Source organism: Barbatula barbatula (assembly GCF_947034865.1).
Source record: "Barbatula barbatula genome assembly, chromosome: 6".
NCBI lineage: Eukaryota > Metazoa > Chordata > Actinopteri > Cypriniformes > Nemacheilidae > Barbatula > Barbatula barbatula.
In genome coordinates, this window is record NC_136765.1 from 14,694,964 (window position 1) to 14,720,007 (window position 25,044).

The 25,044-nt window shown below is 38.6% G+C and overlaps 3 protein-coding genes across 6 annotated transcripts; 2 read left to right on the forward strand and 1 right to left on the reverse strand.

Annotated features, from left to right (window-relative positions):
* Positions 1 to 4,202: 4,202 nt before the first annotated feature.
* vsx2 (visual system homeobox 2) lies at positions 4,203 to 10,090 on the forward strand. 2 transcript variants are annotated; one of them, XM_079458543.1, is made up of 5 exons: positions 4,203 to 4,683; positions 5,054 to 5,138; positions 5,680 to 5,803; positions 8,160 to 8,340; positions 8,872 to 10,090. In XM_079458543.1, exons 1-5 carry the CDS (start codon positions 4,269 to 4,271, stop codon positions 9,237 to 9,239), a joined length of 1,173 nt encoding a protein of 390 aa, XP_079314669.1. In that variant the 5' UTR covers positions 4,203 to 4,268; the 3' UTR covers positions 9,240 to 10,090. The 2 variants fall into 2 exon arrangements, with proteins under 2 accessions (XP_079314669.1, XP_079314670.1); XM_079458544.1 differs by having other exon boundaries at positions 8,935 to 10,090.
* A 2,067-nt stretch (positions 10,091 to 12,157) lies between these two features.
* On the forward strand, positions 12,158 to 19,284 carry znf839 (zinc finger protein 839). 2 transcript variants are annotated; one of them, XM_079458482.1, is made up of 7 exons: positions 12,158 to 13,262; positions 13,828 to 14,961; positions 15,126 to 15,308; positions 16,350 to 16,442; positions 16,619 to 16,765; positions 16,839 to 16,973; positions 17,131 to 19,284. In XM_079458482.1, exons 1-7 carry the CDS (start codon positions 12,429 to 12,431, stop codon positions 17,815 to 17,817), a joined length of 3,213 nt encoding a protein of 1,070 aa, XP_079314608.1. In that variant the 5' UTR covers positions 12,158 to 12,428; the 3' UTR covers positions 17,818 to 19,284. The 2 variants fall into 2 exon arrangements, with proteins under 2 accessions (XP_079314608.1, XP_079314607.1); XM_079458481.1 differs by having other exon boundaries at positions 12,164 to 13,262; positions 13,828 to 14,970.
* Positions 18,569 to 24,879, reverse strand: cinp (cyclin dependent kinase 2 interacting protein). Of its 2 annotated transcripts, XR_013786785.1 has the most exons (6): positions 24,447 to 24,878; positions 24,221 to 24,356; positions 23,974 to 24,103; positions 23,248 to 23,446; positions 22,541 to 23,153; positions 18,569 to 19,559 (listed from the first exon to the last, which is right to left on the reverse strand). XR_013786785.1 is itself a non-coding variant. In XM_079458483.1 (5 exons), the coding sequence occupies exons 1-5, from the start codon at positions 24,611 to 24,613 to the stop codon at positions 22,595 to 22,597; spliced, it is 1,191 nt and encodes a 396-aa protein (XP_079314609.1). In that variant the 5' UTR covers positions 24,614 to 24,879; the 3' UTR covers positions 19,906 to 22,594. The 2 variants fall into 2 exon arrangements, 1 of the variants encoding a protein (XP_079314609.1); XM_079458483.1 differs by lacking the exon at positions 18,569 to 19,559 and having other exon boundaries at positions 19,906 to 23,153; positions 24,447 to 24,879.
* Positions 24,880 to 25,044: the final 165 nt, after the last annotated feature.

Consider the following 25,044-nt stretch of genomic DNA (forward strand, 5'->3'; position numbering starts at 1 on the left):
TTGTCATATCTATACATTTTTGTTTATTACACTTTGTTGCACTCATACACTGTGACAGTGGTGATTTGCAACAAGTGTTGTGAACGGCAAGTTGCAGTTCACGTAACAACACCCGCCGCTGTCTGTCAAATAGGTTGTGCAGACATCCTCTTTAAGATGAGGGTCATTCCCCACAGAGGGGCTGTCTCCAAGGTTGGGGGTGGAACAGAGAAACACAAGCTCAGCCATAAACACCCCGTTGCCCTGACCTCAACGAGCCTTGCTGCCCTAACAAACGTCAATCCGATGTGCCCTCAGGCCTTTAATTAGCTGTCAATTAGTGCAAATTAATCAACTCCTCGCCTAATTAAGCAATGCCTGCAGGCAGCTTCCAAACACGCTATTGTGGGAGTTCCATGAGAAAACTTGAACTAGCAAACTCACTTGCCATCAGGGGGTCATGTTGCCCTACACAGTTCATAAGGGGGAAAGATTTTTCTTCAGCGTTTTTCTTCACCCTTACTCAGCACAAGATGTTTGCTGTATCAGACTGCTGCCTTCAGAATATATTGTGAAGATCCTAATTAGCCTTATTAGTTGCTGAGTGTAATTTAAATCTATTGATAGAAATGCAAATTAATATACATAACTATGCGCTCAGAGGTGTATAAAGACCTTACATAATGAAGTGTTATGTTTTTATTACCTTAGATTAAGCTATTTCTATGTACACGCACAGCGGGTCCCATTACATGGAATTCACTATGTCGTCTCTACAGAAGCCCTAAGCGAAAAAACTGCGTGTTTCATGACTGCGTTTTTTCCTTTGGCAAAGAAGTGGAAACGTAACGACATCTTAGTTCTGTGTCAGCCACCGTAGTGTTTCGAAAGGGAAGGGGGAGGCGTGGAGTGAGCCCTTGGTTGTAATTTGCAACCTCACCACTAGATGACGCTACATTTCATACACTGGACCTTAAAAGGATCTTTTTAATGATATTAGAATACATAAATAATACGTGTTCAGTACCAAAACTGTTAAAGACTCATGACCGGCCTGACACACATAAACCACTGTGTTTGCATAACCAATGGCAGATAAGGTAGTTTTCAGGAAAACCGTTTAAGAAAAATGTTTGACTTTCGTTTGATTCTATACTGGCACAGAGGTCAAACCCTTCACAATTCGTTTTTAAAAGCATTATACTTGGAGGAATGATCCTCTCAAAGCTTTCTATTCATTGTCATTCATTTAATTCACTCGTTCCTAAGTGCAGCGCGTTGCAAGTGTACAAAAAACAAAATGCAACATTAAAAATGATTCCTCACTTGTAATACATAGCAAATACAGAATTATGACCAAGAGAGCACAAGTGATTCTTCATTTAGATTGCCTTGCATGAGAAGATCAAGCACATGCAATCTGTGTGGGGTTGGGCTAATGCAATACAATGTCTCTATAATACAGCCCCATCCCGAAGCTCATTACCTTGCCGTGACCTTCCAGAGTGAAAGTTCTTTACCTGTTCGCAAAGACAAATCCCGATACAGGAAACATGTTTATTTGTGTGAGTTGCATTATCCTGTAATTGTAACAACTTTGGTCACATTCTCATTTTATCAGATTTTAAAAACAGAGGGGTGTGTCATACATCCCACGTGGAGGTCACGTTTTTCTTGCATGCAGGAGATGGCCTTCGTATAAATAGGCCTACTATTGTTGTGGGCCCAGATGAGAAAGAGAGAGAGCAAGAGAGATTTTTTGCAACAGCTGTTTGCCTTTTAATCTGCCGCCATCAGATCTTGCAGTCTTTGATAGGCTCCCCAATCTACACGAATGACTGAACTAAATCTTTCCTTAATCTAGAGCCTTATTAGTTCGTCCTCTTATGCATGTAAATCAGGACGCAGTCATTTTCATATGGAGATGGATTATTAAAAGCCGTAGAGGGAGAGTGGGTTTTTTTCCACTCACAATAAACAACAAAGGCTAGCACAGATTATACAGCAGAAGTGGTGGCTAAGAGAGGGCAGGAAGCAGTTTGTAATTGACAGACTGCTTTGACAGAGGGAGCGTCTTGTGAATAGATGGGTTTATCTAGACTGGCTAATGTGTCATTTGCATATCTTGATAACATTGATTTCTTCATTACCCTTAATGAAATTTCCACTTAATGGCTTCTAATTAGTTTCAACTGGTGCACATATAATTCAGCGGTAATATTTTTGTGGCTCTCAATCAGTGACGCAGTTTTTAATGCAATGTGTGACTATACGGAAACTCTTGGGTGAAGTTTTATTTGCCTGAACTTGTTCACATAGGCCTGCGTGTTTTGCGTATCACTTGTTTGCGATACATGTGATTAAACTTTAGTTTTGTGTGGTTGCCAGTTATAATGATCATCTCATGTAATTGCCATGGACCGGGGCCAACTGAGAATTAGCATGGAGTGATAAGTGAATAACGTCCCATAGGGCCGCAACTCACATGGCTTTTCTGTGTTTTTAAGATGATTGCAAACAGGATTACAGTACACCTAGTCTCAAATCCAGGCACTGTTTTTATTATCAGGCCATTCCGGTCTTTCTTTTGCGTTGCTTTGATCAGCTTCAACGTTCGTTGGCTGCAGCGCGTGACTATTAATTAGCCTAAAGAGTAACACGTCAGGCGCGCTCCCGTGGGAGATAGCGGTCAAGGTCTTCCGCAGGCCCAGCCACGCGCCTGACGTTCTGCTGGTGTCATATGAATCATGAGGTTTATTTATGCATCAGCACATGGCACTTTGATAAGATTGGTGTTATCTCTGTCTCCATCAACGGCTCACTGCTCATTTCCATAAATTATCTCCCAGTAATTATCCGTCCAGATGTCCAAATTGTGCCACAAATTATCTGCAAACGAATCAAATCCCACTGTAATTTAGTAATAGCTGATTAGACCTTGGCGTATTAAAAACACTGGATGTAATTAGAATAAACTATATTTTGCATTCTGTTCAAATGTGTGACATAGTTGTATGTAGGCCTAACAGTATAAAAACGTCATTATTATTACGAAAGTGCGTTCGTTCGATCAGGCTATTTTGTGTCAGGAGGGCCAGTCTTCACTAAAGACAGATAGGATAAACAATTGTGTTGGAATATTGGCCTATGTATATTTACCATCTTAAGCCTAAACATATTTTTTTTGTTATTTATATTTATTTTTAGTGATTGTTATTTAATAATTCACAATATGACGAATTAGGCAGAAAAACTGACTGCTTCCTGCTGTTTTAATTTACTATCATTTCAATACTTTAATTCGTTCGTAATGCATACTTCATTGTTTAGACTTTAGAGCCTTCAGAAACCGTTAGATTGTTTTATTGCACATCCTATAATAGGCCTGTTGCTGGTGACCCCCGAACGAAATCCGGAGGGGACTGAACGAACTTACGATCACGTGAATTTTATTAACATTTTTACATTAAAACTACATCTTACTGGTAAATATTGATCTGTTTTAGATCATTTCAAATGTTCTTGTTAGTTTGGTATATCAAGAGTTTCTGCCACAACATAGTTCTTCGAATGGCTATGAAAGCCCAGTCTACACATTTTGTCATCCGACGATTTTGACCCTATCGTGTGCTATAGGCTATGCATTTCGAGCACTGGACACATCAGAAGTGTCAAGGTGCCAGTTTCTTTTTTTAACCTACTAATTTCCATGCGAAGGTCACTTTTTGACCATTTATAAATATACATCGAATTGCCAACTTTCCAATGCTTTGATTTCTCATGAACCTAGAAATGAGCATAACAATGATTCAAATGAAGAACAGGAAACGTTGCATTGCATTTAATATATTTCTATATGCAGAGCTCACATGTTTTTATGTAAATATTCGATTTTATTACTTATTGTCTATTAGGGCCTACCATTTCTATTTTTTCTTCAAATGAAAAAATAATTTTAATTCAATCTGAATTTTAATTCAAAAACCTAATTAATTTGCTAATTTGGGTTAAATGTCTGATTAACACATCTTTGGAATAATTTCAAACAGAATCTGATGTGAATTAAACGACACGATGCATAATAATAAACCGGTGGAGCAGCATCCTTTATCCTCTGGAATTCTAAATCGCGTGCTCGCAGCTGATTGGCTGGTGAGTGTTGACCCTTGTTGGGATGGACCTGTTGGATAAAAGGAAAATTTCTAGAGGGCTCATGCGTATTGCGCTGTGGATGTCTGTGCACAAGGGACCGACTTGTATCTGAAGAAGGGAATAGTCTCAAAGGCACCATGACAGGAAAGGATGGGGCCGTGTTGTCGGGAAGTTTGAACAAATCAAAATCAGTGTGTGCCGCTGAGAACGGGGGAACTAACAATCAACATATTTTGAAGAGCGCCACTACTCATACGCCCAAATGCACGGGTTTCGGCATTCAGGAGATTTTGGGACTAAATAAAGAGCCGTCTTCGGCTCCACGGAACACACTGGACTCTTTTCCAGCTGGGGCGCACCTGTTAGCTGCGAGGTCGATGCTCGGACCAGCTGGTGTTGGGGTCGGGATGGGATTAATTGGCCCTGGAGGTATTCCGTCGTTCTACAGCCAGCCCGCGTTTCTGGAGGTGCTGTCAGACGCGCAAAACGTTCACCTTCAGCCGCTCAACAGGACAGTGGGTCCGCTCGAAGCTAACCAGTCTGCTAGCTCTGGTAGGCCTTCAAAATTCATTTTCACGGGCACGGCCCTCTCAAGGTTCGTCGTTCTGTTAAAAAAGGGACAGTTTTATTTGTTTCATTGCAAAAACGACTTTAACTTGTTAATAAGAATAATAATACTGTTGTTATGAATTGTATATGATGCTTGTAATTTTGTCTATATTTGAAACATTTATTATTAGGCTATAAAATGTAAAGTGTAATTCTGGAATATGAAACGTGCAATCTGTTTTATTCATTTATATACACATTAAGTCCTAGGTGAATATCATTAAAAAAGTGAAATTTATGTTTTTAAATTGTCGCAACAAACATCATATTTTACGTGTATTCAATTATGGAAATATTGTCCACGATATTGCAGATTCAGAAGACGTCTCCTCGAGTGAAAGGAAATTTTCAAAGTCTTCTCTAAGCCAGAGCAAGAAACGAAAAAAGAGACGACACAGGTGGGTCAAACAGCATTTTTAAACATAATACTTTAGCAAGCATAAATGTTAGTTTTATGCCCGTTGCCTCAGAAATGAGGAATGTGTAGAAAGTGTTTTTTTCAAATGTGTCTTAGTCGGGCAAAGTTTTTGTTAAGAGAAAAACTGCGCCTGGCGAAAGTCTTCCATTTTGCGACCTAATTACAGTTTTAAATGACGTTTAAAATGATATATTTTTAAAATGTAAGATTTTCACTTATAGCCGAAGACTCGTCGATTTAGTTAAAAAAATCCAATATATATTTCCTAAAGATTTTCTCGGGAACAAATTAATTATATTTACAAGCATTATGTCTAGAATAATGTCATAGCACTATAAAAGCTAAACATGATGCTTGCAATATGCAGAATAGAATAACCTTTTGTTAAACAACTATTTCCAGCTGACTTTCGCTATTTTCGATTTGATTGGTTAGGCTATTTAGAAACAATTCATGCTTCATTTTGTATACTTTTTTATTACAAATATATACATATTATAATCGAATTTGTTCTTTTACAGAACAATATTTACATCTTACCAGCTGGAAGAACTAGAGAAAGCTTTTAACGAGGCTCATTATCCTGATGTTTACGCCAGAGAAATGCTAGCCATGAAAACCGAGCTGCCCGAGGACAGAATACAGGTGAGCTATACAGACTACCGTATCTCTAGATATTGAATTTAAATACAACACAGTGCCTAATCGATTTTATTAAAAAAGGTTTTACATTCGCATTGCTTTATAACCCAGAATTCCATGAGCCGTGCTCTATTATTATAATATGATTACAACAGGCAATGCGTTTGTTGTTATTGCTGTATAAATATATTTATATATTGTTTGATCTTTTTAACTATTTTAATTAATCGTTGTAGGTCTGTAAAATATCTCGACGTACACCTGTTATTTCACATGGATGTCAATTATTACCAAGTGTATTGCTCAAATTTTGTAGTTTTAAAACAATTAAACGTATATAATTGACTGCTGTTTAAGATGACCTTGTAATATGTAAAATGTAATACTTGCAGATGCATTCACAAAATAAATATAGAACAAAGATACATTTATTCAATATGGGCTTATAATGAGCTGCCCCTCTTAGAAACTATTGTGTATTTGCTGTTTCACCTCTGCTCTGCACTATATTTAGTTTCTCGAGAATGAAACACAAATTTGGCCCAGCTTCAATTTGATCGTATGTGTTGTCTAATTTGCTTATATGCAATTTGGGCCTGTATAGAAATTTGTACTGCAAAGGGCTTGGCAATTTACTATTTCTTGACGCCAGCTGCAGCAGGTGACACTATACTATCGATCAAGAGACAATGTTGTGGTCCTTCTGTGCTGCTAATCAGGTCTTGAGTCCAGCATCCCGCTTGGACGGATAATATCTCATCAGCTTCAGTTGGATGTGAAACAATTTGCTCTCAGAGAGAGAGAGAGTGGGTGAGAGAGGGAAAGTGAGTGAGAAAGGCGCTAACGACCTAATCAAGCAATCAGGGCGGATGGAGATTACTGTGTGACCCGAATCATCCATCTACCGGCACGCCTTTTAATTTCCTTCTCATTACGGTGCTTCGCGGACGCGGTGAATAAATAATAAGGAAATAAATAAATAATTCAATTTCAATCCAAAGTAAAATTAACATCTAATTTTCTTATCGAATGTAATTAGTTAAATCAGAAAAGCTCGCCGTGTTCCTGGGGAAGGGATGTGGCGAGGTGTGGGGAGTTCAAATGAAATAACTACATTGAATTTATTAGCACGGGTCAATGGCGGTGCTCTCCAGGGTCTGCTCGTTTAATTTCCCGTGATATTTGCCCGCCTGTCCACCATCGATTGGGCTCGAAATTAACTTATTTTTCAATCAGCTCCTGCGTGCCCTTGGGGTCGTCTTTCATCGCTGTCTCCGCCCGCTTTCTTTTGAGCGCCCGATAACCAATTTCTCCGCTAAAAAAGTATCGTGCATAAAATGAGTGCTATGATCGGCATTACAGAAAAGATTGGAAAATGGTTTTGATAATTTCTTATCCAATGTCTGGCCTCTCTGGACCCAAGAGCCCCTCCTCCTCCTCCTCGTCCTCATCCCCTCCTCCGTCAGCTTTGCAGATACCATTAGAGAAGGGCAAGTGGTGGTTAAGCAGTGTGTGTAGTGCTGAGATCAATCTGAAGTCACGCGGCGTCTTGACAGAAATGAACCCCAGGCAATCGGCAACAGAATGAGGCGTTATTGCAGTTTGCATACAGTGTCGCTGATCTGATATAGATACTGTGGCGTCTGCCTCGTTAACGTGTTAGCTTAATACAGACCGTGGAGGTTAAAATTAAATTGTAAATTGCAAAAATTGTAAAATTGTATACGGTTTCAGCGCTGTCCAAAACCTCGGATGTCCAAATTCGCTGTTTTCAGGAAATGGAAAAACACTGCATCCTTAACGACTTTAGTACTTTTCATTGGTTAGATATTTGCAAAGCCCATTGCCAAACATAAAGTGACTAATTATAATAATGAAACTTATCTTCCTGTAGACCTCCACTGAGTTTCCATTCCCATTTACGCATTTGGCAGACGCTTTTATATTGCATTGTACTATACATTAAGATTCGAAGTACATTTACATAACATTTATTCATTTGGCAGACGCTTTTATCCAAAGCGACTTACAAGTATGTGCAATACCCTGGGATCGAACCTACAACCTTGGCATCAAGTGCCATGCTCTAACCACTGAGCTACAGGAAAGCCACGTGATTTAATACAATCAATATACAATAACATTTTAATATTATAAATTACATATAAAATAAATTGTTAGTAGCTTTTAGTCAGACCTATAACCACACAGACCGGAAGTTAACTTCGGGCCAGGCGCATGCTTCCGGCGAAATCATATAAAGGCTATAAGATTTTATAAGATAAATTAATGTTCGTTTAATAAGCTTTCAGTCTTTCCTGAATTTACAACATTAAAACAAATCTTTTTTTGTGGACAGGTGTGGTTTCAAAATCGAAGAGCCAAGTGGAGAAAGCGTGAGAAGTGTTGGGGTCGTAGCAGTGTGATGGCTGAATACGGGCTGTATGGTGCTATGGTGCGTCATTCCATCCCTCTGCCTGAGTCCATACTGAAGTCTGCTAAGGAGGGCGTGATGGACTCCTGTGCCCCCTGGCTTTTAGGTAATATTGATCAAATTGATAACAATTATTATACAATACTATTTTATTAAATTCAGTATTCATACAATAAACGTAAAGAAATAACAGTGAAACATTTCTGAAGAACATATTACTCATACTCACCCTTAATGATACATTTTATTTGTCAATTTTAATGTAACATGCATGACCAATATAAATCCAAACGACCTATATTTCTGGGAGCAAATCTACATTTGGTCTTCAAGAAGCAAAATTCTACAATCTGTATAGTACATTGCTGTAATTTAAGTAACATAAAAAAATGTTTGTTTCTTGTAATAAATTATTAGAAAACAAAATTACATTTAGGCACTTTATATTACAGGGACAAAAAGTAAAATAATATTAGTCAGATAAATAAATTGTTTGTTTAATTGGTTAGTAATTACCACTACTAACTGGTATAAACAAACAATCTACATATCGCATAATATCTTTCATTTCATTTCATGGTTCAGAATTAGTCATTTGTTGTTATTTAATCCAAAATATGTCTCTTGCTGTTTCCAGTTCAAGATGGTTTTCCTACCACCAGCTGCTTTTCTAAACACGAATACCCACCATTCTTTTCAGGGATGCACAAGAAGTCCATGGAGGCTGCTGCGGTCCAATCAAACGAGAAGTCAGATGTCACTCAGAAAACGTCCAATCCCAAGACGGATGAGAGCGAAGCTGAGGAAAAGAGGACAGAGTCACCCATGTCCAAAGAGGAACTGAGGGAGAACAGCATTGCTGTTCTCAGGGCAAAAGCACAAGAGCACAGTGCCAAAGTGCTGGGAACAGTTTCTTCTGAGATACTGGAGCACAAGATGGAGATATCCGCGACAGAGAAGTCTAGCGAAAAGTTAGATGCGAAAGAAGAGGAAAAGAGTTCTTAGGTTATGCACAGTAATTCTTCAGTCATACCTCTTATGCCATAAAACATAAAGTTGGCATAAATATATTTGGATTATTTTCTGTTTCTCATATTTGTGCAACAACGGGACATTTGGTTATGGATTTTGTTTTACCTTAGCAATTTCTAAACGATTAAAATGCTGTATTTTGAATTTGATAATAATATCCATTCCCATCATTCCAGGGATTAACATTTAGTTTTTTTTAAAGATACAATAATTCCAGAAAATCTAATTAAAATTGAATAATGATGGAGCATGCCTGTGCCCCTTTGTCATCATGGGAAATATGACAACTGTGGCAGACCTTATGTGTTTGGGTGTTTATTTGAACTTGAACCTGATCCAAGTTAAGTATTTATTTTCAGTCATTATTCGAAAGCAATTGGTCAGGAACTCCTAATGAGCTTTGAAATAACAGAGTTCAGTGCTTCTTTGTTCATTTTGTACAGTATCTCTCTTCTAAAACTCTTAGTGGTTAAAAGTTGTAATAGAGTGTTTTGCTGTAAATATTGTAAATTAAGATAGCTTGCTACAGTATTGTTTGAACTATACATTAATGTACTGTAGTCTTATTATGTGCTTTTTTCGTAATATGTCAAATGCAATTCAAATTATTAAAAAAGTATTACAAATGATGGTCTGCATCAAGTGTATTTTAAATCATAATTGGGTAACACTTCACAATGTGGATGTATTTGTTTACATCAGCAAATGTAGAGGATAACATGAACAAACAACTATAGGTTATTCTGTTAACACGTCAGTTCATTTTGTTTTAGTTTTTTTAAATGAATTGTAAATGTTAAAATTAATAAAGATAAATTCCCTAGAATTATTGTTCATTGTATGCATTTATGTTAACAATATATTATAAAGTGTTACCTAATTTAATTAATGGATTACCTACAATTTTGTACACAAAATGCTTTAACCGTGCTTTAAAATTTGAATCAGTGCTAAAATCTCTTTGTTCTTTCGCTCTATCAAGCCTAGAATAACAATCTTTTGCCTAAACGTTTCTGTGTCAATGGGTGTAATCCGACACAGGCCTCAATCTGGGCAGATTAAACAGCATGGCCAATACATAACAGACATATGGGAGAGAGCATGAAAGCAGCCCTATGTGCCTTTACTGAGATCACTCAACTAAGATATTTATTCATTATATACCGTTTTTCTTTGTCTATCTGTTTGTTACACGGCATGGGTATATAGATGAAAAATGTACTCTTATTTATATTTTTTTATATACATTTACTCTAATATTCACTGCTCGTATATTGAAATTAATACAAAAGATTGCACTATTCTCACTTATATTAGCAGACTTGCATGAATCCTCACCTAACAGGATAGAAAAGAGCGTAATTTTCTCATAGATCTCTAAATTACACATTAGCCATAAAACAACTCAATAAATACATAAAAAATAGATCTCTCAAGTCAATTAATCCCTAAATAATAACATAATTTAGGATTTGATCAGATACCGAAAATTTTATGAATCCCACAAGCATGTTGCATGATCTCTTCTTTTCATCTGGATTGCTGATCCTTTCCATGCCCTTATTATTAAGGCCTGTCAAGAGATTATTGATTCACACTGTTAATTCAATCCTAATTTAATTTACTTCGTGTCTGCGTAAATTAATTAGTTGACATCTGGGGTGATAAAGCTAGGCTTATGTAGAAACAAAATATACTGTATCTCTATCTGCTTTTCTGACATCGCTGTCTCATGCTGATCCTGCAGGGCATATTAGCCTTTTACATTTTTCGACTTTGGTTAATAAATGATGTCCTTTTGTGTTTGGTATGGATCCAGTAAACATTAGCCTAAATGATACTCATTATGCTTTTGTTCTTTTGATAAAAAGCATGTTGTGTTAATTGTAAATGTTATTTAGGTGTAAATGTATTGAGCTCCTGCATGATTGAGACGTTTTCCAGCTTCATCACTGTTGTTTTATTGCTGTTTTCTCAGAATTCGCTCACTCTCACTAAGGGGAATCATGAATTACTGTAAAGCGACTCCAGCTAATCCTACAATGTCACTAAAAGCGGCCAGAAGCATGACAAAGGGATAAACTGGATTCATCCGTGATTTTAAGATTATCAGAGCTGCAAAGGCTTGCAAATCTTATTTCTTAATCAGATTGTGATGAACACCAAGATGCAAACAGGCAATAGGAATATTTGAACATACCCCTGAAAGTAATTTCACTTTGATTACTAGACAGTGAAAATGTATTCCTGTATATCAAATCGTTTTGAATCATTAATTGATTTCTATATTTATATGAATGAATTGCTTGCAGTAATTTCACAGTGTCTGATCTCATAGCTATTCTTGACAAATTACATAATAGATGAATATAAAATGCTAATTTTAATAGTAGACATACCAGTCCTGATGATTAAGAATAATATTACTAGCCTAATATTTAAAACATAAATAGTTATTATAAAGTATTATGTTTCTATTAGGGAGAAATGTACACAAATCTTTACACATAAGTTATAATTATGGCAAGAACAATGGCAAAAGTGTCATGTTAAAAGACATCTAGTTCCCTCTAGTGACAGAGAACGGAAACGTACCTGGGGTTTGCGAAAGCTGTTATTTACTGCCCCCTGCTGGCTAGTTTCTGTAACACATGGATCATTTTAATTTCATTTTTTGTGAACTTGCGTTTTATAAACAAGCTTTTAATGCCGACAGAAAGTTTTCACTCGCCTAAACTAAAAATATAAAGTGTAAAGTGTTTATTCGTTTTTATTAAATGTACCTCTTCTGTATTTTGTGAAATTATTAACTTTAAAATCGAACCTCTTTGACGTTTTGAGAATCTAAAAAGACTAACACAAATAAATAACGGCGCGCGAATTATATTTTCGAAACAGGAAATGACGTTTTGTTGTTACCCTTCCTCCGCGCTGTCGTCATCAGTGGCATGGATGGGAAAACCGATTGAGTGACTACCGTTACCTTCGCGAGTCTCGCTGGATTAAAGCCGCGTTCCAAATTTGAAATGTTAAGGACTTGGCTTTAAATATCGTCCATATTAACCACACCGTGAGCATTAATCTTCCTGAAGTACGCGTCTTTTCTCTACTTTCCTTGTTGCGATTCTTACGTAGCTAGCAAGTTTTGCTCCCGCAACCAAAATGGCGGACAATGAAGACGATAACAATTCAGCGTCCAGCTCTGCTGCAGCTAAAATGGAAAACGTGGACTCCGGCGGGTCTCTGCAGGCCGAGGCAGCACAAACTGCAGTCGAGGGTGAAAATAATCTCCAGGGAGAGAGTAATAAAGCATGCACCGTGAACCCGTGTGAAGAAGGGGGCGTTGATCAAGGCCTCGCCGAGGTAATGCACTGTGACTTGGGGGTCGATGTCAAAGTTGTGGACGGTAACGTTACTCAAGAAGTGATCGGGCAAATAGTGACCGGTGAGGTAGTGACCGATCCGTGTATCATAGCGTCTTATATTCAGAGTGCTGCGGAGGCTGGTGTGACCGCTGAATGCACCACCGTGAGCGGTGAAGTATTGAGCGCGCTCTCGCCGACGACCACCATCATTTACGTGCAGCCTGACGGCAGTTTTGTGGAGAGTTCGGGGTTGTCGGCCGAGGAGCAGCAACAGTTAATCGAGCAGTTAGCAAAACAACAGTTAGTCCATGTGGCGGGGAGCGAGGCGGCTTTGAAATCCACGGCTCCTATCGTGGACGTGCAGCAGGTTATAGTGAATAAAGCGCAGGTGATCGCCCAGGCCGAGCCCGCTACTGCTAATACAATGAGCCCGAAGACCCTACAAAGAGCTGTCACGACGCAGCCGACATCGTACATTACGTTTGATGCGAGTAATTTGCAGGTGGCAACGGCGACGATTCAACCGCAGACCGTGAGCGTCGTGCAGAACGCGTCGCAGCAGCTGCAGAGCGTCGCCAAACAGGTCGCGCTGCAGCACTCGCAGAACGGCGCGCACACGGCCAGCCAAAAGGTAAGACGGTTGCGGCTTTAACAAATTAGAAACTTGAAGTGTATTGTATTTAAATGTCATATGCATGCTGTGATTTTTATGCGTTTAAATATAATTCCCACATGCATTTGTGTGTTATGCGCCACATTCCAGTAGTATTTAAATGCTCACCTTGAAAAAGAAAATTCTGTATTTTTACTCACTCTCTTGTCATTTCAAACCTGTATGACTTTCTTCTGCAGGACACAAAAAAGAATGTTGTTAACAGCCCCTCATTTGCTCGCATTGGTTACAATAGAAGTGAATGGGGGCCTGTGCTGTTCTGTTACCAACATATTTCAAAATATCTTCTTTTGTGTTCTGCAGAAGATGGAAAGTCACACAGGTTTGAAATGACAAGAGGTAATGATGACAGAAATTTCATTTGGGATTTTTCATTACTCCTTTAATAGTGTTTTGTTGGTTCTCACTCACCATGTGATGGTTTCTATTATTTATGAAAACTGGTAATCCTATACACATATTGTATGAAATGAAATAGATTTTTCCACACTGAGTGTTGTTTTTGACACTTTAAATAATTTAGGCAGCTGAGCCCATCCAAATTCAAGTGCAGACCCCACTGAAGCCAGACAACAAGCAGCACCAGAAAACTCCGATTAGAATTTTACAGCCACATAATCTCTCCACCAGTCAGCCGATTGTAAAGGTATCAACTGTAGGGACAATGAGCAGCCCACAGGTGATCCACATTACCCCTGTGCCTGGACAACAGCAGTATTTCCTACAAAACCCTAATGATCCTCCTATCCAGCTTCTCCTTCAGAAACCAGGTCCCGTGGTTAGCACAATTACTGTCCCCGTCACCCATACGGTTGTACCTGCTTCTGCCATGGTCAAGTGCACATCAGCCAAACCTGCCATCGTCCCAGCCCCGACTACAAAGATCTTTGTACCGACATCGAAACCTGCTGTTGTCCAAGCCACGCCTACAAAGATCCTCACGCCATCAGCCAAACTTGCCCTGGTCCAAGCCACGCCCACAAAGGTTCTTACACCGTCAGTCAAACCTGCCGTTGTTCAAGGCACGCCGACAAAGATCCTTACACCATCAGTCAAACACGCTGGTGTCCCAACTACCCCCGCAAAGATCCTTGCACCCTCGCCTAAACCCGCTGCTGTCCCAGCAACACCCACAAAGATCCTCACCCCGTCTACGAATGTTCTATCCCCTCCTGCCAAGATTACAATGCCTACCAAAGTCATAACTGTCAATACAAAGACTTCAACCCAAGCCAGCGAAAAGGAAAAAACTAAAGCAAAGAATCGAGAGAAGAAGCCGCAAAAAATCCAGACCCGCTCCGGTCGGGTGTCCAGACCACCTAAGCACAAGGTGAAAGACTACAAGTTTATTAAAAATGAGGATTTAGCAGAAAGCCACCAGTCAGACTCGGATGACTACTCTGAGATTAGCGTGGAGGATGAGGATGGAGAGGAACGCAGGAAGAAGAGCTCGGATGTTACCCTCAACCTTCGTGACAAAGCCTTTAAATGTGAAACCTGTGAGAAAGCCTACATAGGTGTCGCTGGTTTGAACAGACACTTTAAGCTTAATCCCACACATGACAAGAACCAGACATCCCCCCGAGCAGAAGACGACACCAACATTACAGAGGAACAAGCAACAGGAACTGAAATTTCTGTTTCTACTCATGCAAAGGTACAAAGAGTAAGATGATTTGATTCATTTATTCTCTTCACACTTCTTCATGTTTTTGTAATTTATTAATTAGCCATTATGGATTCTATATTATAGTTTTTATGCAAAAGTTCCTCTTCTAATGTAAGAGTACCTGTGCTTAAAGTGTTAACCACTTCACACAGGTTCAAGAAACTGTGAAAGTTGAAGTCAGGAGACCTGGTCGGCCCAGAGGTCCAGGGAGACCCGGTCATCCTAGGAGGCCCGGGCGACCACCTAAGAGAGGACGTCCAGGACGGCCACCCAAATATCCTGGAGGAATGAGTTTGGAGCAACAAGCACAAAGACAGAGAAATCGTCTTAGAGAAGTATGTTTGGAGATTATTTATATGTTTTCTGTATACAGTAAGATCAAGCACAAAAATACACATTTCCTTTTCGCTGAAGGTAGGGGTGGGTGATATCAACAAAATATTTCACATATTTCCATAAATGAGATGCGTCTTATGCGCAAAAAAATTATTTGTTTCAGTTAAATCATTAAAATGAAACTTCAAGATAGTTCAAATGTCAGCATTTGTTGGTTTAAATATACATGTGAGGTATTTTTAAATGTTTTTTAAAGCATTATTATCAGGTAAGTGCCACTTTCAGAATTGTCACATCCATGATGGTCCATATTCTTCCTAAATGGGCACATACAAATTTTAAACTATTTAATGTTTTATGCAGAGGCATCCCTTCTCCATTTGTTAGGTATTATTGCTTCTGGTTTGTGCATTTTAATTCACAGAAAGCCTACACAGTGTTGTCTCTTAAAAATGTGCCACTTTTCGTCACATCCATTACGCATGTTTATTTCCCCTTTTAAAACAGAAAACTTGATGTTTTTTTCCATGTCTTTACTTCATCATCAGGGTTATAGTGAGATATAAACAGATGTTTCAATATGTTGATATATGTACGTTCTCTGAGAGATTATATGTCGCATCCATAACTCAAAATGTCACATTGCACGTTTATTTGTTTTCACAATGTAATTGTTGTATGTTTTAATATGTTTTACATGTAATGGTTCTCCCAAAATGACCCTCTTGTCACTTCAAACCTTTATGAATTTTTTCCAAAGAACACAAAAGAAGATATTTTGATGAAAGTTGCACAGCACTGGCCTCCATTCACTTCTATTGTATGAACACAAAACCAATGCAAGTGAATGGGGGCCGGTTAACAAAACTTTTCAAAATATCTTCATTTGTGTTCTGCGGAAGAAAGAAAGTCATACAGGTTTGAAATGACAAGAGGGTGAGTAAATGATGATTGGAATTAAAATTATTTTTGGTAATTTACACTTAGTGCAATTTGTTGTATCGCTGTTTTTAATCGTTGAATATTATGTATCTTCTCAGTTTATTAAACAGTACGATGATGAAGACCTCATGGAGATAGTTCTTCCACGTCTAGCCAGAGTCATGACTGTATGGGAGTTTGTGTTGATGAAGGTATGCTGTGGACATTCTGAACATATAGAAGCCTAAGATCCTCCATTTTACAGCTCTATTTACAGTAGGATTAAGATTTTTGATGCTAGTTCAGGTACCAAAGTTCCTGTGATTGGGTAGTCATTGGGAATTTGGGAGGCATTTGATGCAAGCTCACAGTGTCCCTTCCCCTTAAGGTGGAGAAGGGCTATCCATCAAAGCAACAGTTCCCGAGTGTGTATCGAGAGTTTGAGCAACTACACAGCCAAGTGAAAGAGATGGCTCTGGAATATCTGCATACTTCACCAGCCAGCCGGCCAGCTATAGAGGTCAACAACATGGGGGTAAGACATTCAGCCATCACAGCTGTTATCAAGTTATCACACCTCTGTTATATACAACTGTGGTGTTTTGCAGGTTTTACAATCTCTAGGAATAACAGATCCTAATGCGCTGAAACTCCTGAATTCCTCAGAAGGGCAACAGAGTCAAAAGACAAATCAGCCAGAGATTAGAACAAATCAAGCCACCAAGAGCCTGCGGAACATTGAGGTAAGACATGAACAGTTCGAAAAAATGAATCATTTCATGTTCACACCTTGTTGTATTCATTGCTAATCTCTCGGGTTAGATTTGAAGTCTGTTTTTCAGTGGTTTTTCAGTCTGTTGACTGTGTAGTAATCATTTTATTTTCTGTCGAAACACACAGAATGCCAAAATGTTGCCTCCTGCAAAAAGGTTCAAGATAGAAAACTGCAATGCGGAAACAAACGGCTATCAAGTTAACCAGAATGGCATCCAGAAGGATGAGACAGCTGACGTCTCCGCTGTGCTCCTAAAGCCTCAGGTAGTGTTGACCAGACTAGAGAACTTGACTTCTGTAGGTGTAACTGCTGAAGATGGTACACAGAACATCGATAATGCTGCTCCCCCGAGGACAGAGGAAGAACCGATGGAAACAGATCCCCCACCTTCTGATTCCGATACTATGAAACCTGCTGAAGACCCAGATCCGGAGATCTCCATGGTTCTGAACAGCAGCGTGGCTGTCGATATCGCAGATCAGATGAAACAACTGGAACAGGCTTTGAGCACAGACATAGAATGTAAAAACTCCCAAGAACCCCCACAGCAAGAGATTCAAGAGGCCCAGGCCGACGCTATTGAAGAGCCAGCAGGTGATCAGGAGGTCGAGCCTGTAGTTGAGCAAGAATCTCCGGTTATTATCCAGACGGCTGAGGGGCTTGTTATGCAAAGCGCAGAGGAGTTAGCCGCCAAAGGCATTGTCATAGTCAACGGGCCCGATGGCACCATGATGCACATTGAGGCGCCCGAAGGGGTTCCTTTAGAGACCGTTCACGCCTTGCTCGGGATTGAAACCGAAAGAAAAATTTGATGGATTCGCATGATTAATTCCATTAATCGCAACGAGAATACGTTAATTGTGTAATGGTGTTTTTCGATGAACTTTTTATTGCATTCTTTGTAAATTTGTATAAAAAAAACAGTATTATCCTAAGTGTTTTTTCTGTTTATATGAAAATGTCAGCATTCATTTGGAATTTTAGACCATGTTGACTTATGTTGGCATATCTTAACTACAATTTGTTTTTGGAGTCTTTATATATGTAGCTGTTGCAGCAGTGTAACTTGTTTGAAAGGGATAGATCACCCAAAAATTTAAATTCTGTCATCATTTACTCACCCTCATATTCTGTAAAAATGTCTTTGTTATGCTTAGCACATAGGAAGAGATTTGGAAAAATGGCAGTTACCAAACACACCTCATTCCCCATTGACTGCCATAGTAGAGAAAATGAAGGAGTCAATAGGGAATGAGCTAGGTTTGGTTACTGACATTCTTCCAAATATTTTCCTTTGTGTTTTCCTTGAGCGGAACAATGAAATGAATACAGATTTGGAAAAACCTAAGGGTGAGTAAATTATGACAGAATTTTCACTTTTGGGTAAACTATCCCTTTAAGGGGAAAGTGACTTAAGAGATATTGACTCACTATAAATTTTGCAGGGTTTTCTGATAGTTTCATTTGGTTAAAGCTATAGTGCAAAAGGCTTTATTAGTGCTGACGAGAAAGAAATCAGCCAAATTCAACTATGGCAGTATTCAGAAATGAAAACACAAATGTCAAAAAAACATTTTTTATTTACCCACACACTTGGCCATTTAGTGAAATATATAAATAATAGTTCCTTTATGTTGGAGACCCAGGGTATAGTTGCAGTTCATTTCAAATTGATACCCCATGATCGGTCTTTTATTTTACTATTTTCATTATCAATTAGTTCCCTTCAGTTTCGGCCCAAAAACAAAAATGTTTGAGATGTTTTATACATCTTATGGTAACATGGTGGATGTTGCTGTTTTTATAACATGCCACTCCAAACACCGACAGATAGCTCTAGATTTGTAAAACAAATGGAGAAGACATGAGGTACTTATAGTATTAGATGGCTTCTCGGCTATGTTCTGTTGTTTATGTTACTTAAGGCTAAAATACACTACAAGACTTGCTTAGACTTTCAGTCTGTGCCAGTCTGCAGATTTGATCAGTTAGTGTGTTTCTATCTGCAATTACATGATGTCTAGTTAAAAAAATCTGTTCAGATTTTAAAAGTCTTGTAGTGTATTCCAGCCATTAGTTGTTTGTCTAGTGCAAGTCATTTGAACAGTTGTTGCACTATTTTATTACTTTTTATATAATGTCTGGTTTACTGTTTTTTTAAACATCTCGGCATTTTTAATACAAAGGGACATGTTCAAACATGACATTAAAACTTTTGTGAGTGAGCTCATGGAATTAAGTCTGTGTATTATAAAGAACACATCAAATTGAAAACTTTCACAAAGCAGTGCAGCATTTGATTTGTAAGAATAGAAATGTCAAGAGTTATCCAAGATTTTATCAAAGCTGAATTATAGAGATCTGTGGCCCGTTTCCAACAGCAAACTTTCCAGTTGCAGTTTTCCACCGTCTTCAATGTAAGGTTCATACAGCCATGATGAGAGATAGACCATGGAGAGATCAGCATTAGAAGTGTGCGCTAATTCGTGTAGGATAGTCTGCTTTAGGGCAAGCTCCTGCTTGTAAGATTCGTAAAGTTTGGAAGATACCTCAGCTGCAATGGAACAAACAACTCGCATGAATACTTGACAGACAAATGAAAAAAAAGTACATTAACCCTCTACTCTCAACATGTAGTGGTCTAGCTTTTGTTGAAACTAGGAACTTTGTATTAGCACCTAATGTACTATTGCTCTTTTATGACATATCGCTTATTGCTACCCGAACTCTTTGTAAGTCGCTTTGGAAAGGCATGAACAAATAATACTTCATTTACATAAGACAGTATTTCCACTATCTGTTGCGGTCCACATTCAAGATTCACTTATACTATTAACATAATACGAAAAGGAACAAAAAGCGGGTCCCAGGCACTCAGTCAAATATGATGTGGAGAAGGATAAAGTTAAAAAGCCTTTATTAAGTGTGGCTTAAATCATTTAAAAATATGAGCCAACATGTTTCGACCAACAACTGGTCTTCATCAGGGCAAAGTATCACAAAGGATGAGAATGACATCAAATTATAAATACCCTCACACCCACAGTCAACCAATGGAATATTCAATTAACCTAATCAAGCCCTCTACAATCAATTAAGGCAATCAGGTCTACATGATAGGAGAACATCCATAATTGGCAACACAGTAAATGAAAAAATAACCAAGAAAATAAATACCCCTCAACGTAGGTCATATGGAGAGGAAAATAACAAGTTTAGAGCATACATAAAGACATAAATACGTATACGGCAAACCCCATATATAGGCATAGACAACATATCATTAAAAACATTTAAACTCAATGTCCTAGTTCAGACCTGGATAACGAAGCGCATCGAGCTGGTGGATCCAAAATGTCTCGCGCTGGTTGAGTCTACGGATCCTATCCCCACCTCTAACTAAAGGTCTTACATGCTCCAAGACCTCTATTTTTAATAGGGAATCATTTTTGTTGTGCATATGTAAGAAGTGTTGAGCCATCTGATAATCTGGGCTGCTAATACGAATAGCATATTTATGCTCCGCCAACCGATCACGTAGACGTCTTTTTGTGCGACCGACATAAAACACATTCTTACATGGGCAAGATAGACGGTAAATAACAAATGTAGTGTTACAGTTTATAAAATCATTCATCTTAAATGTTCTATTAGATTTAAAATCCACAAAACTTTTACCGGGAATGATATTGGTACAATGAGGACAATTCATACATCGGTATAACCCAATAGGTCTCTTAAGCCAACTTTCCTTCTTCTCAGGGGGAAGATAGCTATGTACCAACTTATCTCGAAGAGTCGGGGCCCTTCTGTATGAAAACAGAGGCGGTTGAGGAAAGACCTGTTGGAGGGTAGAATCCGAACTAATAATGGCCCAGTTATCCTGAATAATCCGTTTTATCTGTCTGGCCTCCCTACTATATTGTGTAACAAAAAAGGGGCGAGATTGATTATCTGTTTTACGTCCCTTCTTAGTCAAAGTATCAGGGCGATAAAGGGATTGAGCTCTAGAACGTGCACGAGCGACGATATCTGGTTTGTAGGCTCTTTTAATAAAGCGTTCTGATATAGTATCTGCCTGTTTTTCAAAATCAACATTGTCGTCACATATGCGGCGTAACCGCTGGAATTGGCCGAAAGGTACATTGTCAATGAGATACGGAGGATGAAAAGAGTCAGCCCTAAGAATGGTATTTCTGGATGTCTTTTTTCTGAAAAGCGTGGTATGTAACTTTCCTTCTGGGTCAATAGAAATGGTTAGGTCTAAAAAATCAATACTGGTTTTAGAGTATTCTAAAGATAATTTAATATTCCTATTGATGGAATTAAGGTATTGGTGAAACTCCCGGACCTGAGAGTCGGTACCCTTAAAAATAAATAATAAATCATCAATGTAACGACCATACCATGTAATACAATGATAGAAAGGATTAACCGAGTTGAGGACATACAGCTTCTCCCATAACCCCAAAAACAGACAAGCATAATTAGGTGAAAAACAACAACCCATTGGTACACCAATCTTCTGTTTATACAGCTTGTCCATGAATATAAAAACATTGTTATAAATAATAAACTCGGTGAGTTGTACAATGAATTGAGAAGGAGGTCTATTGTCCTTTCTATCAGAAATAAAATGTTTCAAAGCGTGTAGACCCTCCTCGTGGTCAATGTTAGTATATAGAGACTCAACATCCATGCTAATTAAATAGTTGGACCCAACATTGCCTAAATTAGACAAGCTGTTTAAAACATCCACAGTATCCTCAATGAAAGAGGGCAGAGTTCTAACAAACGGCTTAATAAAAAAATCAACAAACTTGGACGCTGGTTCAGTAAGTGTACCGTTACCCGAAATAATTGGTCGCCCAGGGGGGTTATCAAAAGGGGGTTTATGTACCTTAGGAAGTAAATACAATGTAGCCACAGATGGGTGTTCAACTATCATATATTTCATTTCACTATCAGTAATCCATTCAGAATTTCTGGCATGCGTTAAAATGTTATGAAAACTAACTGTCAATTCAGACATAGGATTGCTAGTAATTCTTTCATAGTGCTTAGTTTCCAACTGTCTAGTAGCCTCTAGGATATACATATCTTTAGAAAGGACCACTACAGCCCCACCCTTATCAGCAGGACGAATAATTATGTCATCAATCATAGAGAGCTCTTTAAGAGCCTTGCGTTCACTTATCCTCAAATTCGATTTAAGTGTGGGTCCGGATCGAGTATCGAAAAATTCCTGCACATCAAAATCCACTTTCTTACAAAAGGCTACTAGAGAAGGATTCGATATTATGGGTGTAAATAAAGATTTAGGTCTAAACAAAGGATATGAGTCAATGCTAGGAGTACTGTCAGAACCAGTTACATTAGTAGGTGTGCTGTCAGGAGTAAAGTCAGAATCAACAACCGAATAATTGTATCTAGATTTATGATAGAATGTCTTTAAATGTAAATTACGGTAAAAACGGAATAAATCCACTCTAGTATTGAATAAGCTAGAGGTATGAGTGGGTGCAAAAGACATACCCTTAGACAGTACACATAGTTGCTCGTTGGAGAGAGGCGTATCAGAATGGTTGATTACCGAGGATATTTCTTCCTCGGTAACGATCTCAGTGTTGATGGACGAGGACGTTCCTCTACCACGGCGGCCCCGACGTGTCTTCTTGGACCTCGCTGATTGGTCTGGAGTCGCGGCCAGTCGTCCTCCAAAAAATGATCAGAATCAGATTCCTGGGAACGACCCTCATCTTCACTGGATGTAAGGTTAAAAGACACCTTGGGTTGGCGGGGGCGTGGTTGTTGATCACCCTGACGATGCGAATTTCGTTGATAACGGGAAAAGCGTGGTAGATTCCAACGATACACCTGTCCTCTCTGGTAATCCTCCACGTCGCGCTTAAACTTCCGTACTTTCATCTCTTTGATGGTCGTCTCGAGTTTGAGTATTTCCTCTCGGATCGTTTGTTGGAAAGGGACCTGTTGATCCAAAGTGGTAGGTAGGGAAGACTCGATGTCTCTGATACGGGATTGAATAGATTCCCTCTCTTTCTTGCCATCTTGTATGAGCAATAGCATCAAGTCCATTGAGCATTTATTTAAAATAGACTCCCATTTTAATTTGAAATCGCTATCCTCACTGTGAGTAGACGGAAATTAAGATTTGATTTGCATTTGATTTGTAAGAATAGAAATGTCAAGAGTTATCCAAGATTTTATCAAAGCTGAATTACAGAGATCTGTGACCCGTTTCCAACAGCAAACTTTCCAGTTGCAGTTTTCCACCGTCTTCAATGTAAGGTTCATACAGCCATGATGAGAGATAGACCATGGAGAGATCAGCATTAGAAGTGTGCGCTAATTCGTGTAGGATAGTCTGCTTTAGGGCAAGCTCCTGCTTGTAAGATTCGTAAAGTTTGGAAGATACCTCAGCTGCAATGGAACAAACAACTCGCATGAATACTTGACAGACAAATGAAAAAAAAGTACATTAACCCTCTACTCTCAACATGTAGTGGTCTAGCTTTTGTTGAAACTAGGAACTTTGTATTAGCACCTAATGTACTATTGCTCTTTTATGACATATCGCTTATTGCTACCCGAACTCTTTGTAAGTCGCTTTGGAAAGGCATGAACAAATAATACTTCATTTACATAAGACAGTATTTCCACTATCTGTTGCGGTCCACATTCAAGATTCACTTATACTATTAACATAATACGAAAAGGGATGAAGTAAAGCCCTACAGTTGATTCCCATTAAAGCTATTTAGTCACTTTCACAGACAAGTGGCCTTTGTGTATTTGCTAAACTTAAATGGAATATCTTTAACAGATGATAAGATCCAATCCTTAAAGTTTGAAAATTGTAATTGTTTATTCACCCTTTAAATATATTTGTGACTGTAAACCAATCCTAAAATATTAATGGAACAGTTTCGATCATTTCCCTCTCTTACCAAACTGTTGTGTTGACCAAGTAAGAAACAGTGGTGCTGGTCTTCCTTTCTCTCCATACTGAACTGCTTCTAACTCGCAAATCCCACGCTCAGCATGGACCATCTTCTCCATCTTTAACAGTATATTTGCCTTTGGAAAAAACAATTTTGACATTATAAATATATAACAAACATTTAAAATTAGTATTGTAGTTAAATGTAAACGTAAACGAAAATAATGTATTTAAATAATAGTTAATTAAAATACCATTTTGTCCACAACGTCCTTTAATTTGACACATTCATCCTCCAGCTCTCTATTGCTCTGTTTCAGATTGCTCTCTGAAGGGTTCATATCAGCCGCCGAGTCTCCTTCCATCGCAATGTCAGACTCACTAACTGATCTGGGATCAGAGATGATGGAGAAACGTTTTTGCAACAGCAAATATTGTAAATAGTGCGCAGTTCAAGCCAACATGGCACACAGAACTTACTTTTTGCTCAGTCCTAGATTGACAATTTTAGTCGCAATGGTGGATCCATCATCATTCAGCCGTTCCCATTTCAGAATGAGATTATGCCAGTCGGCGGCGTCATCCTTTAACTTTCTGGCACAGCCAGTCAGATTGCCCTTTCTTCCCGGAGTCGTGGCTTCAGACATTATAAGTCCGTATAACTAGTACGATCTCTAATACATATACATATATAACATTAACTGAAATTAAGCCATTGAAGTATTGTTGTAACGCTGACTGACTTTTTACGTCTCCTGAAATGCTTCCAAAACAGTTTTTCGGAAGTCAACTGTTATATTCCGTCAGTAAAAGGATTTTAAGTGAATCATATTTTAACAACAGCAACACTGCTAACACTCGCACGTTCGTTCCACTCGCTCTACGTTTATCATCGTTGCATGACAAAGCCTCCTAGCGCCGCCTACTGGAGGACATTATCATTACATTACACCTATGAGGTTTGAAAGAATAATTCACCCAAAAATACAATTCTGTCATCATCATTTATGTGTACTCCATTAAAAAAAGCCCAGTTATCTGCAGTGATTGACTAGTTACTGCGAATGAGAGCACTAAA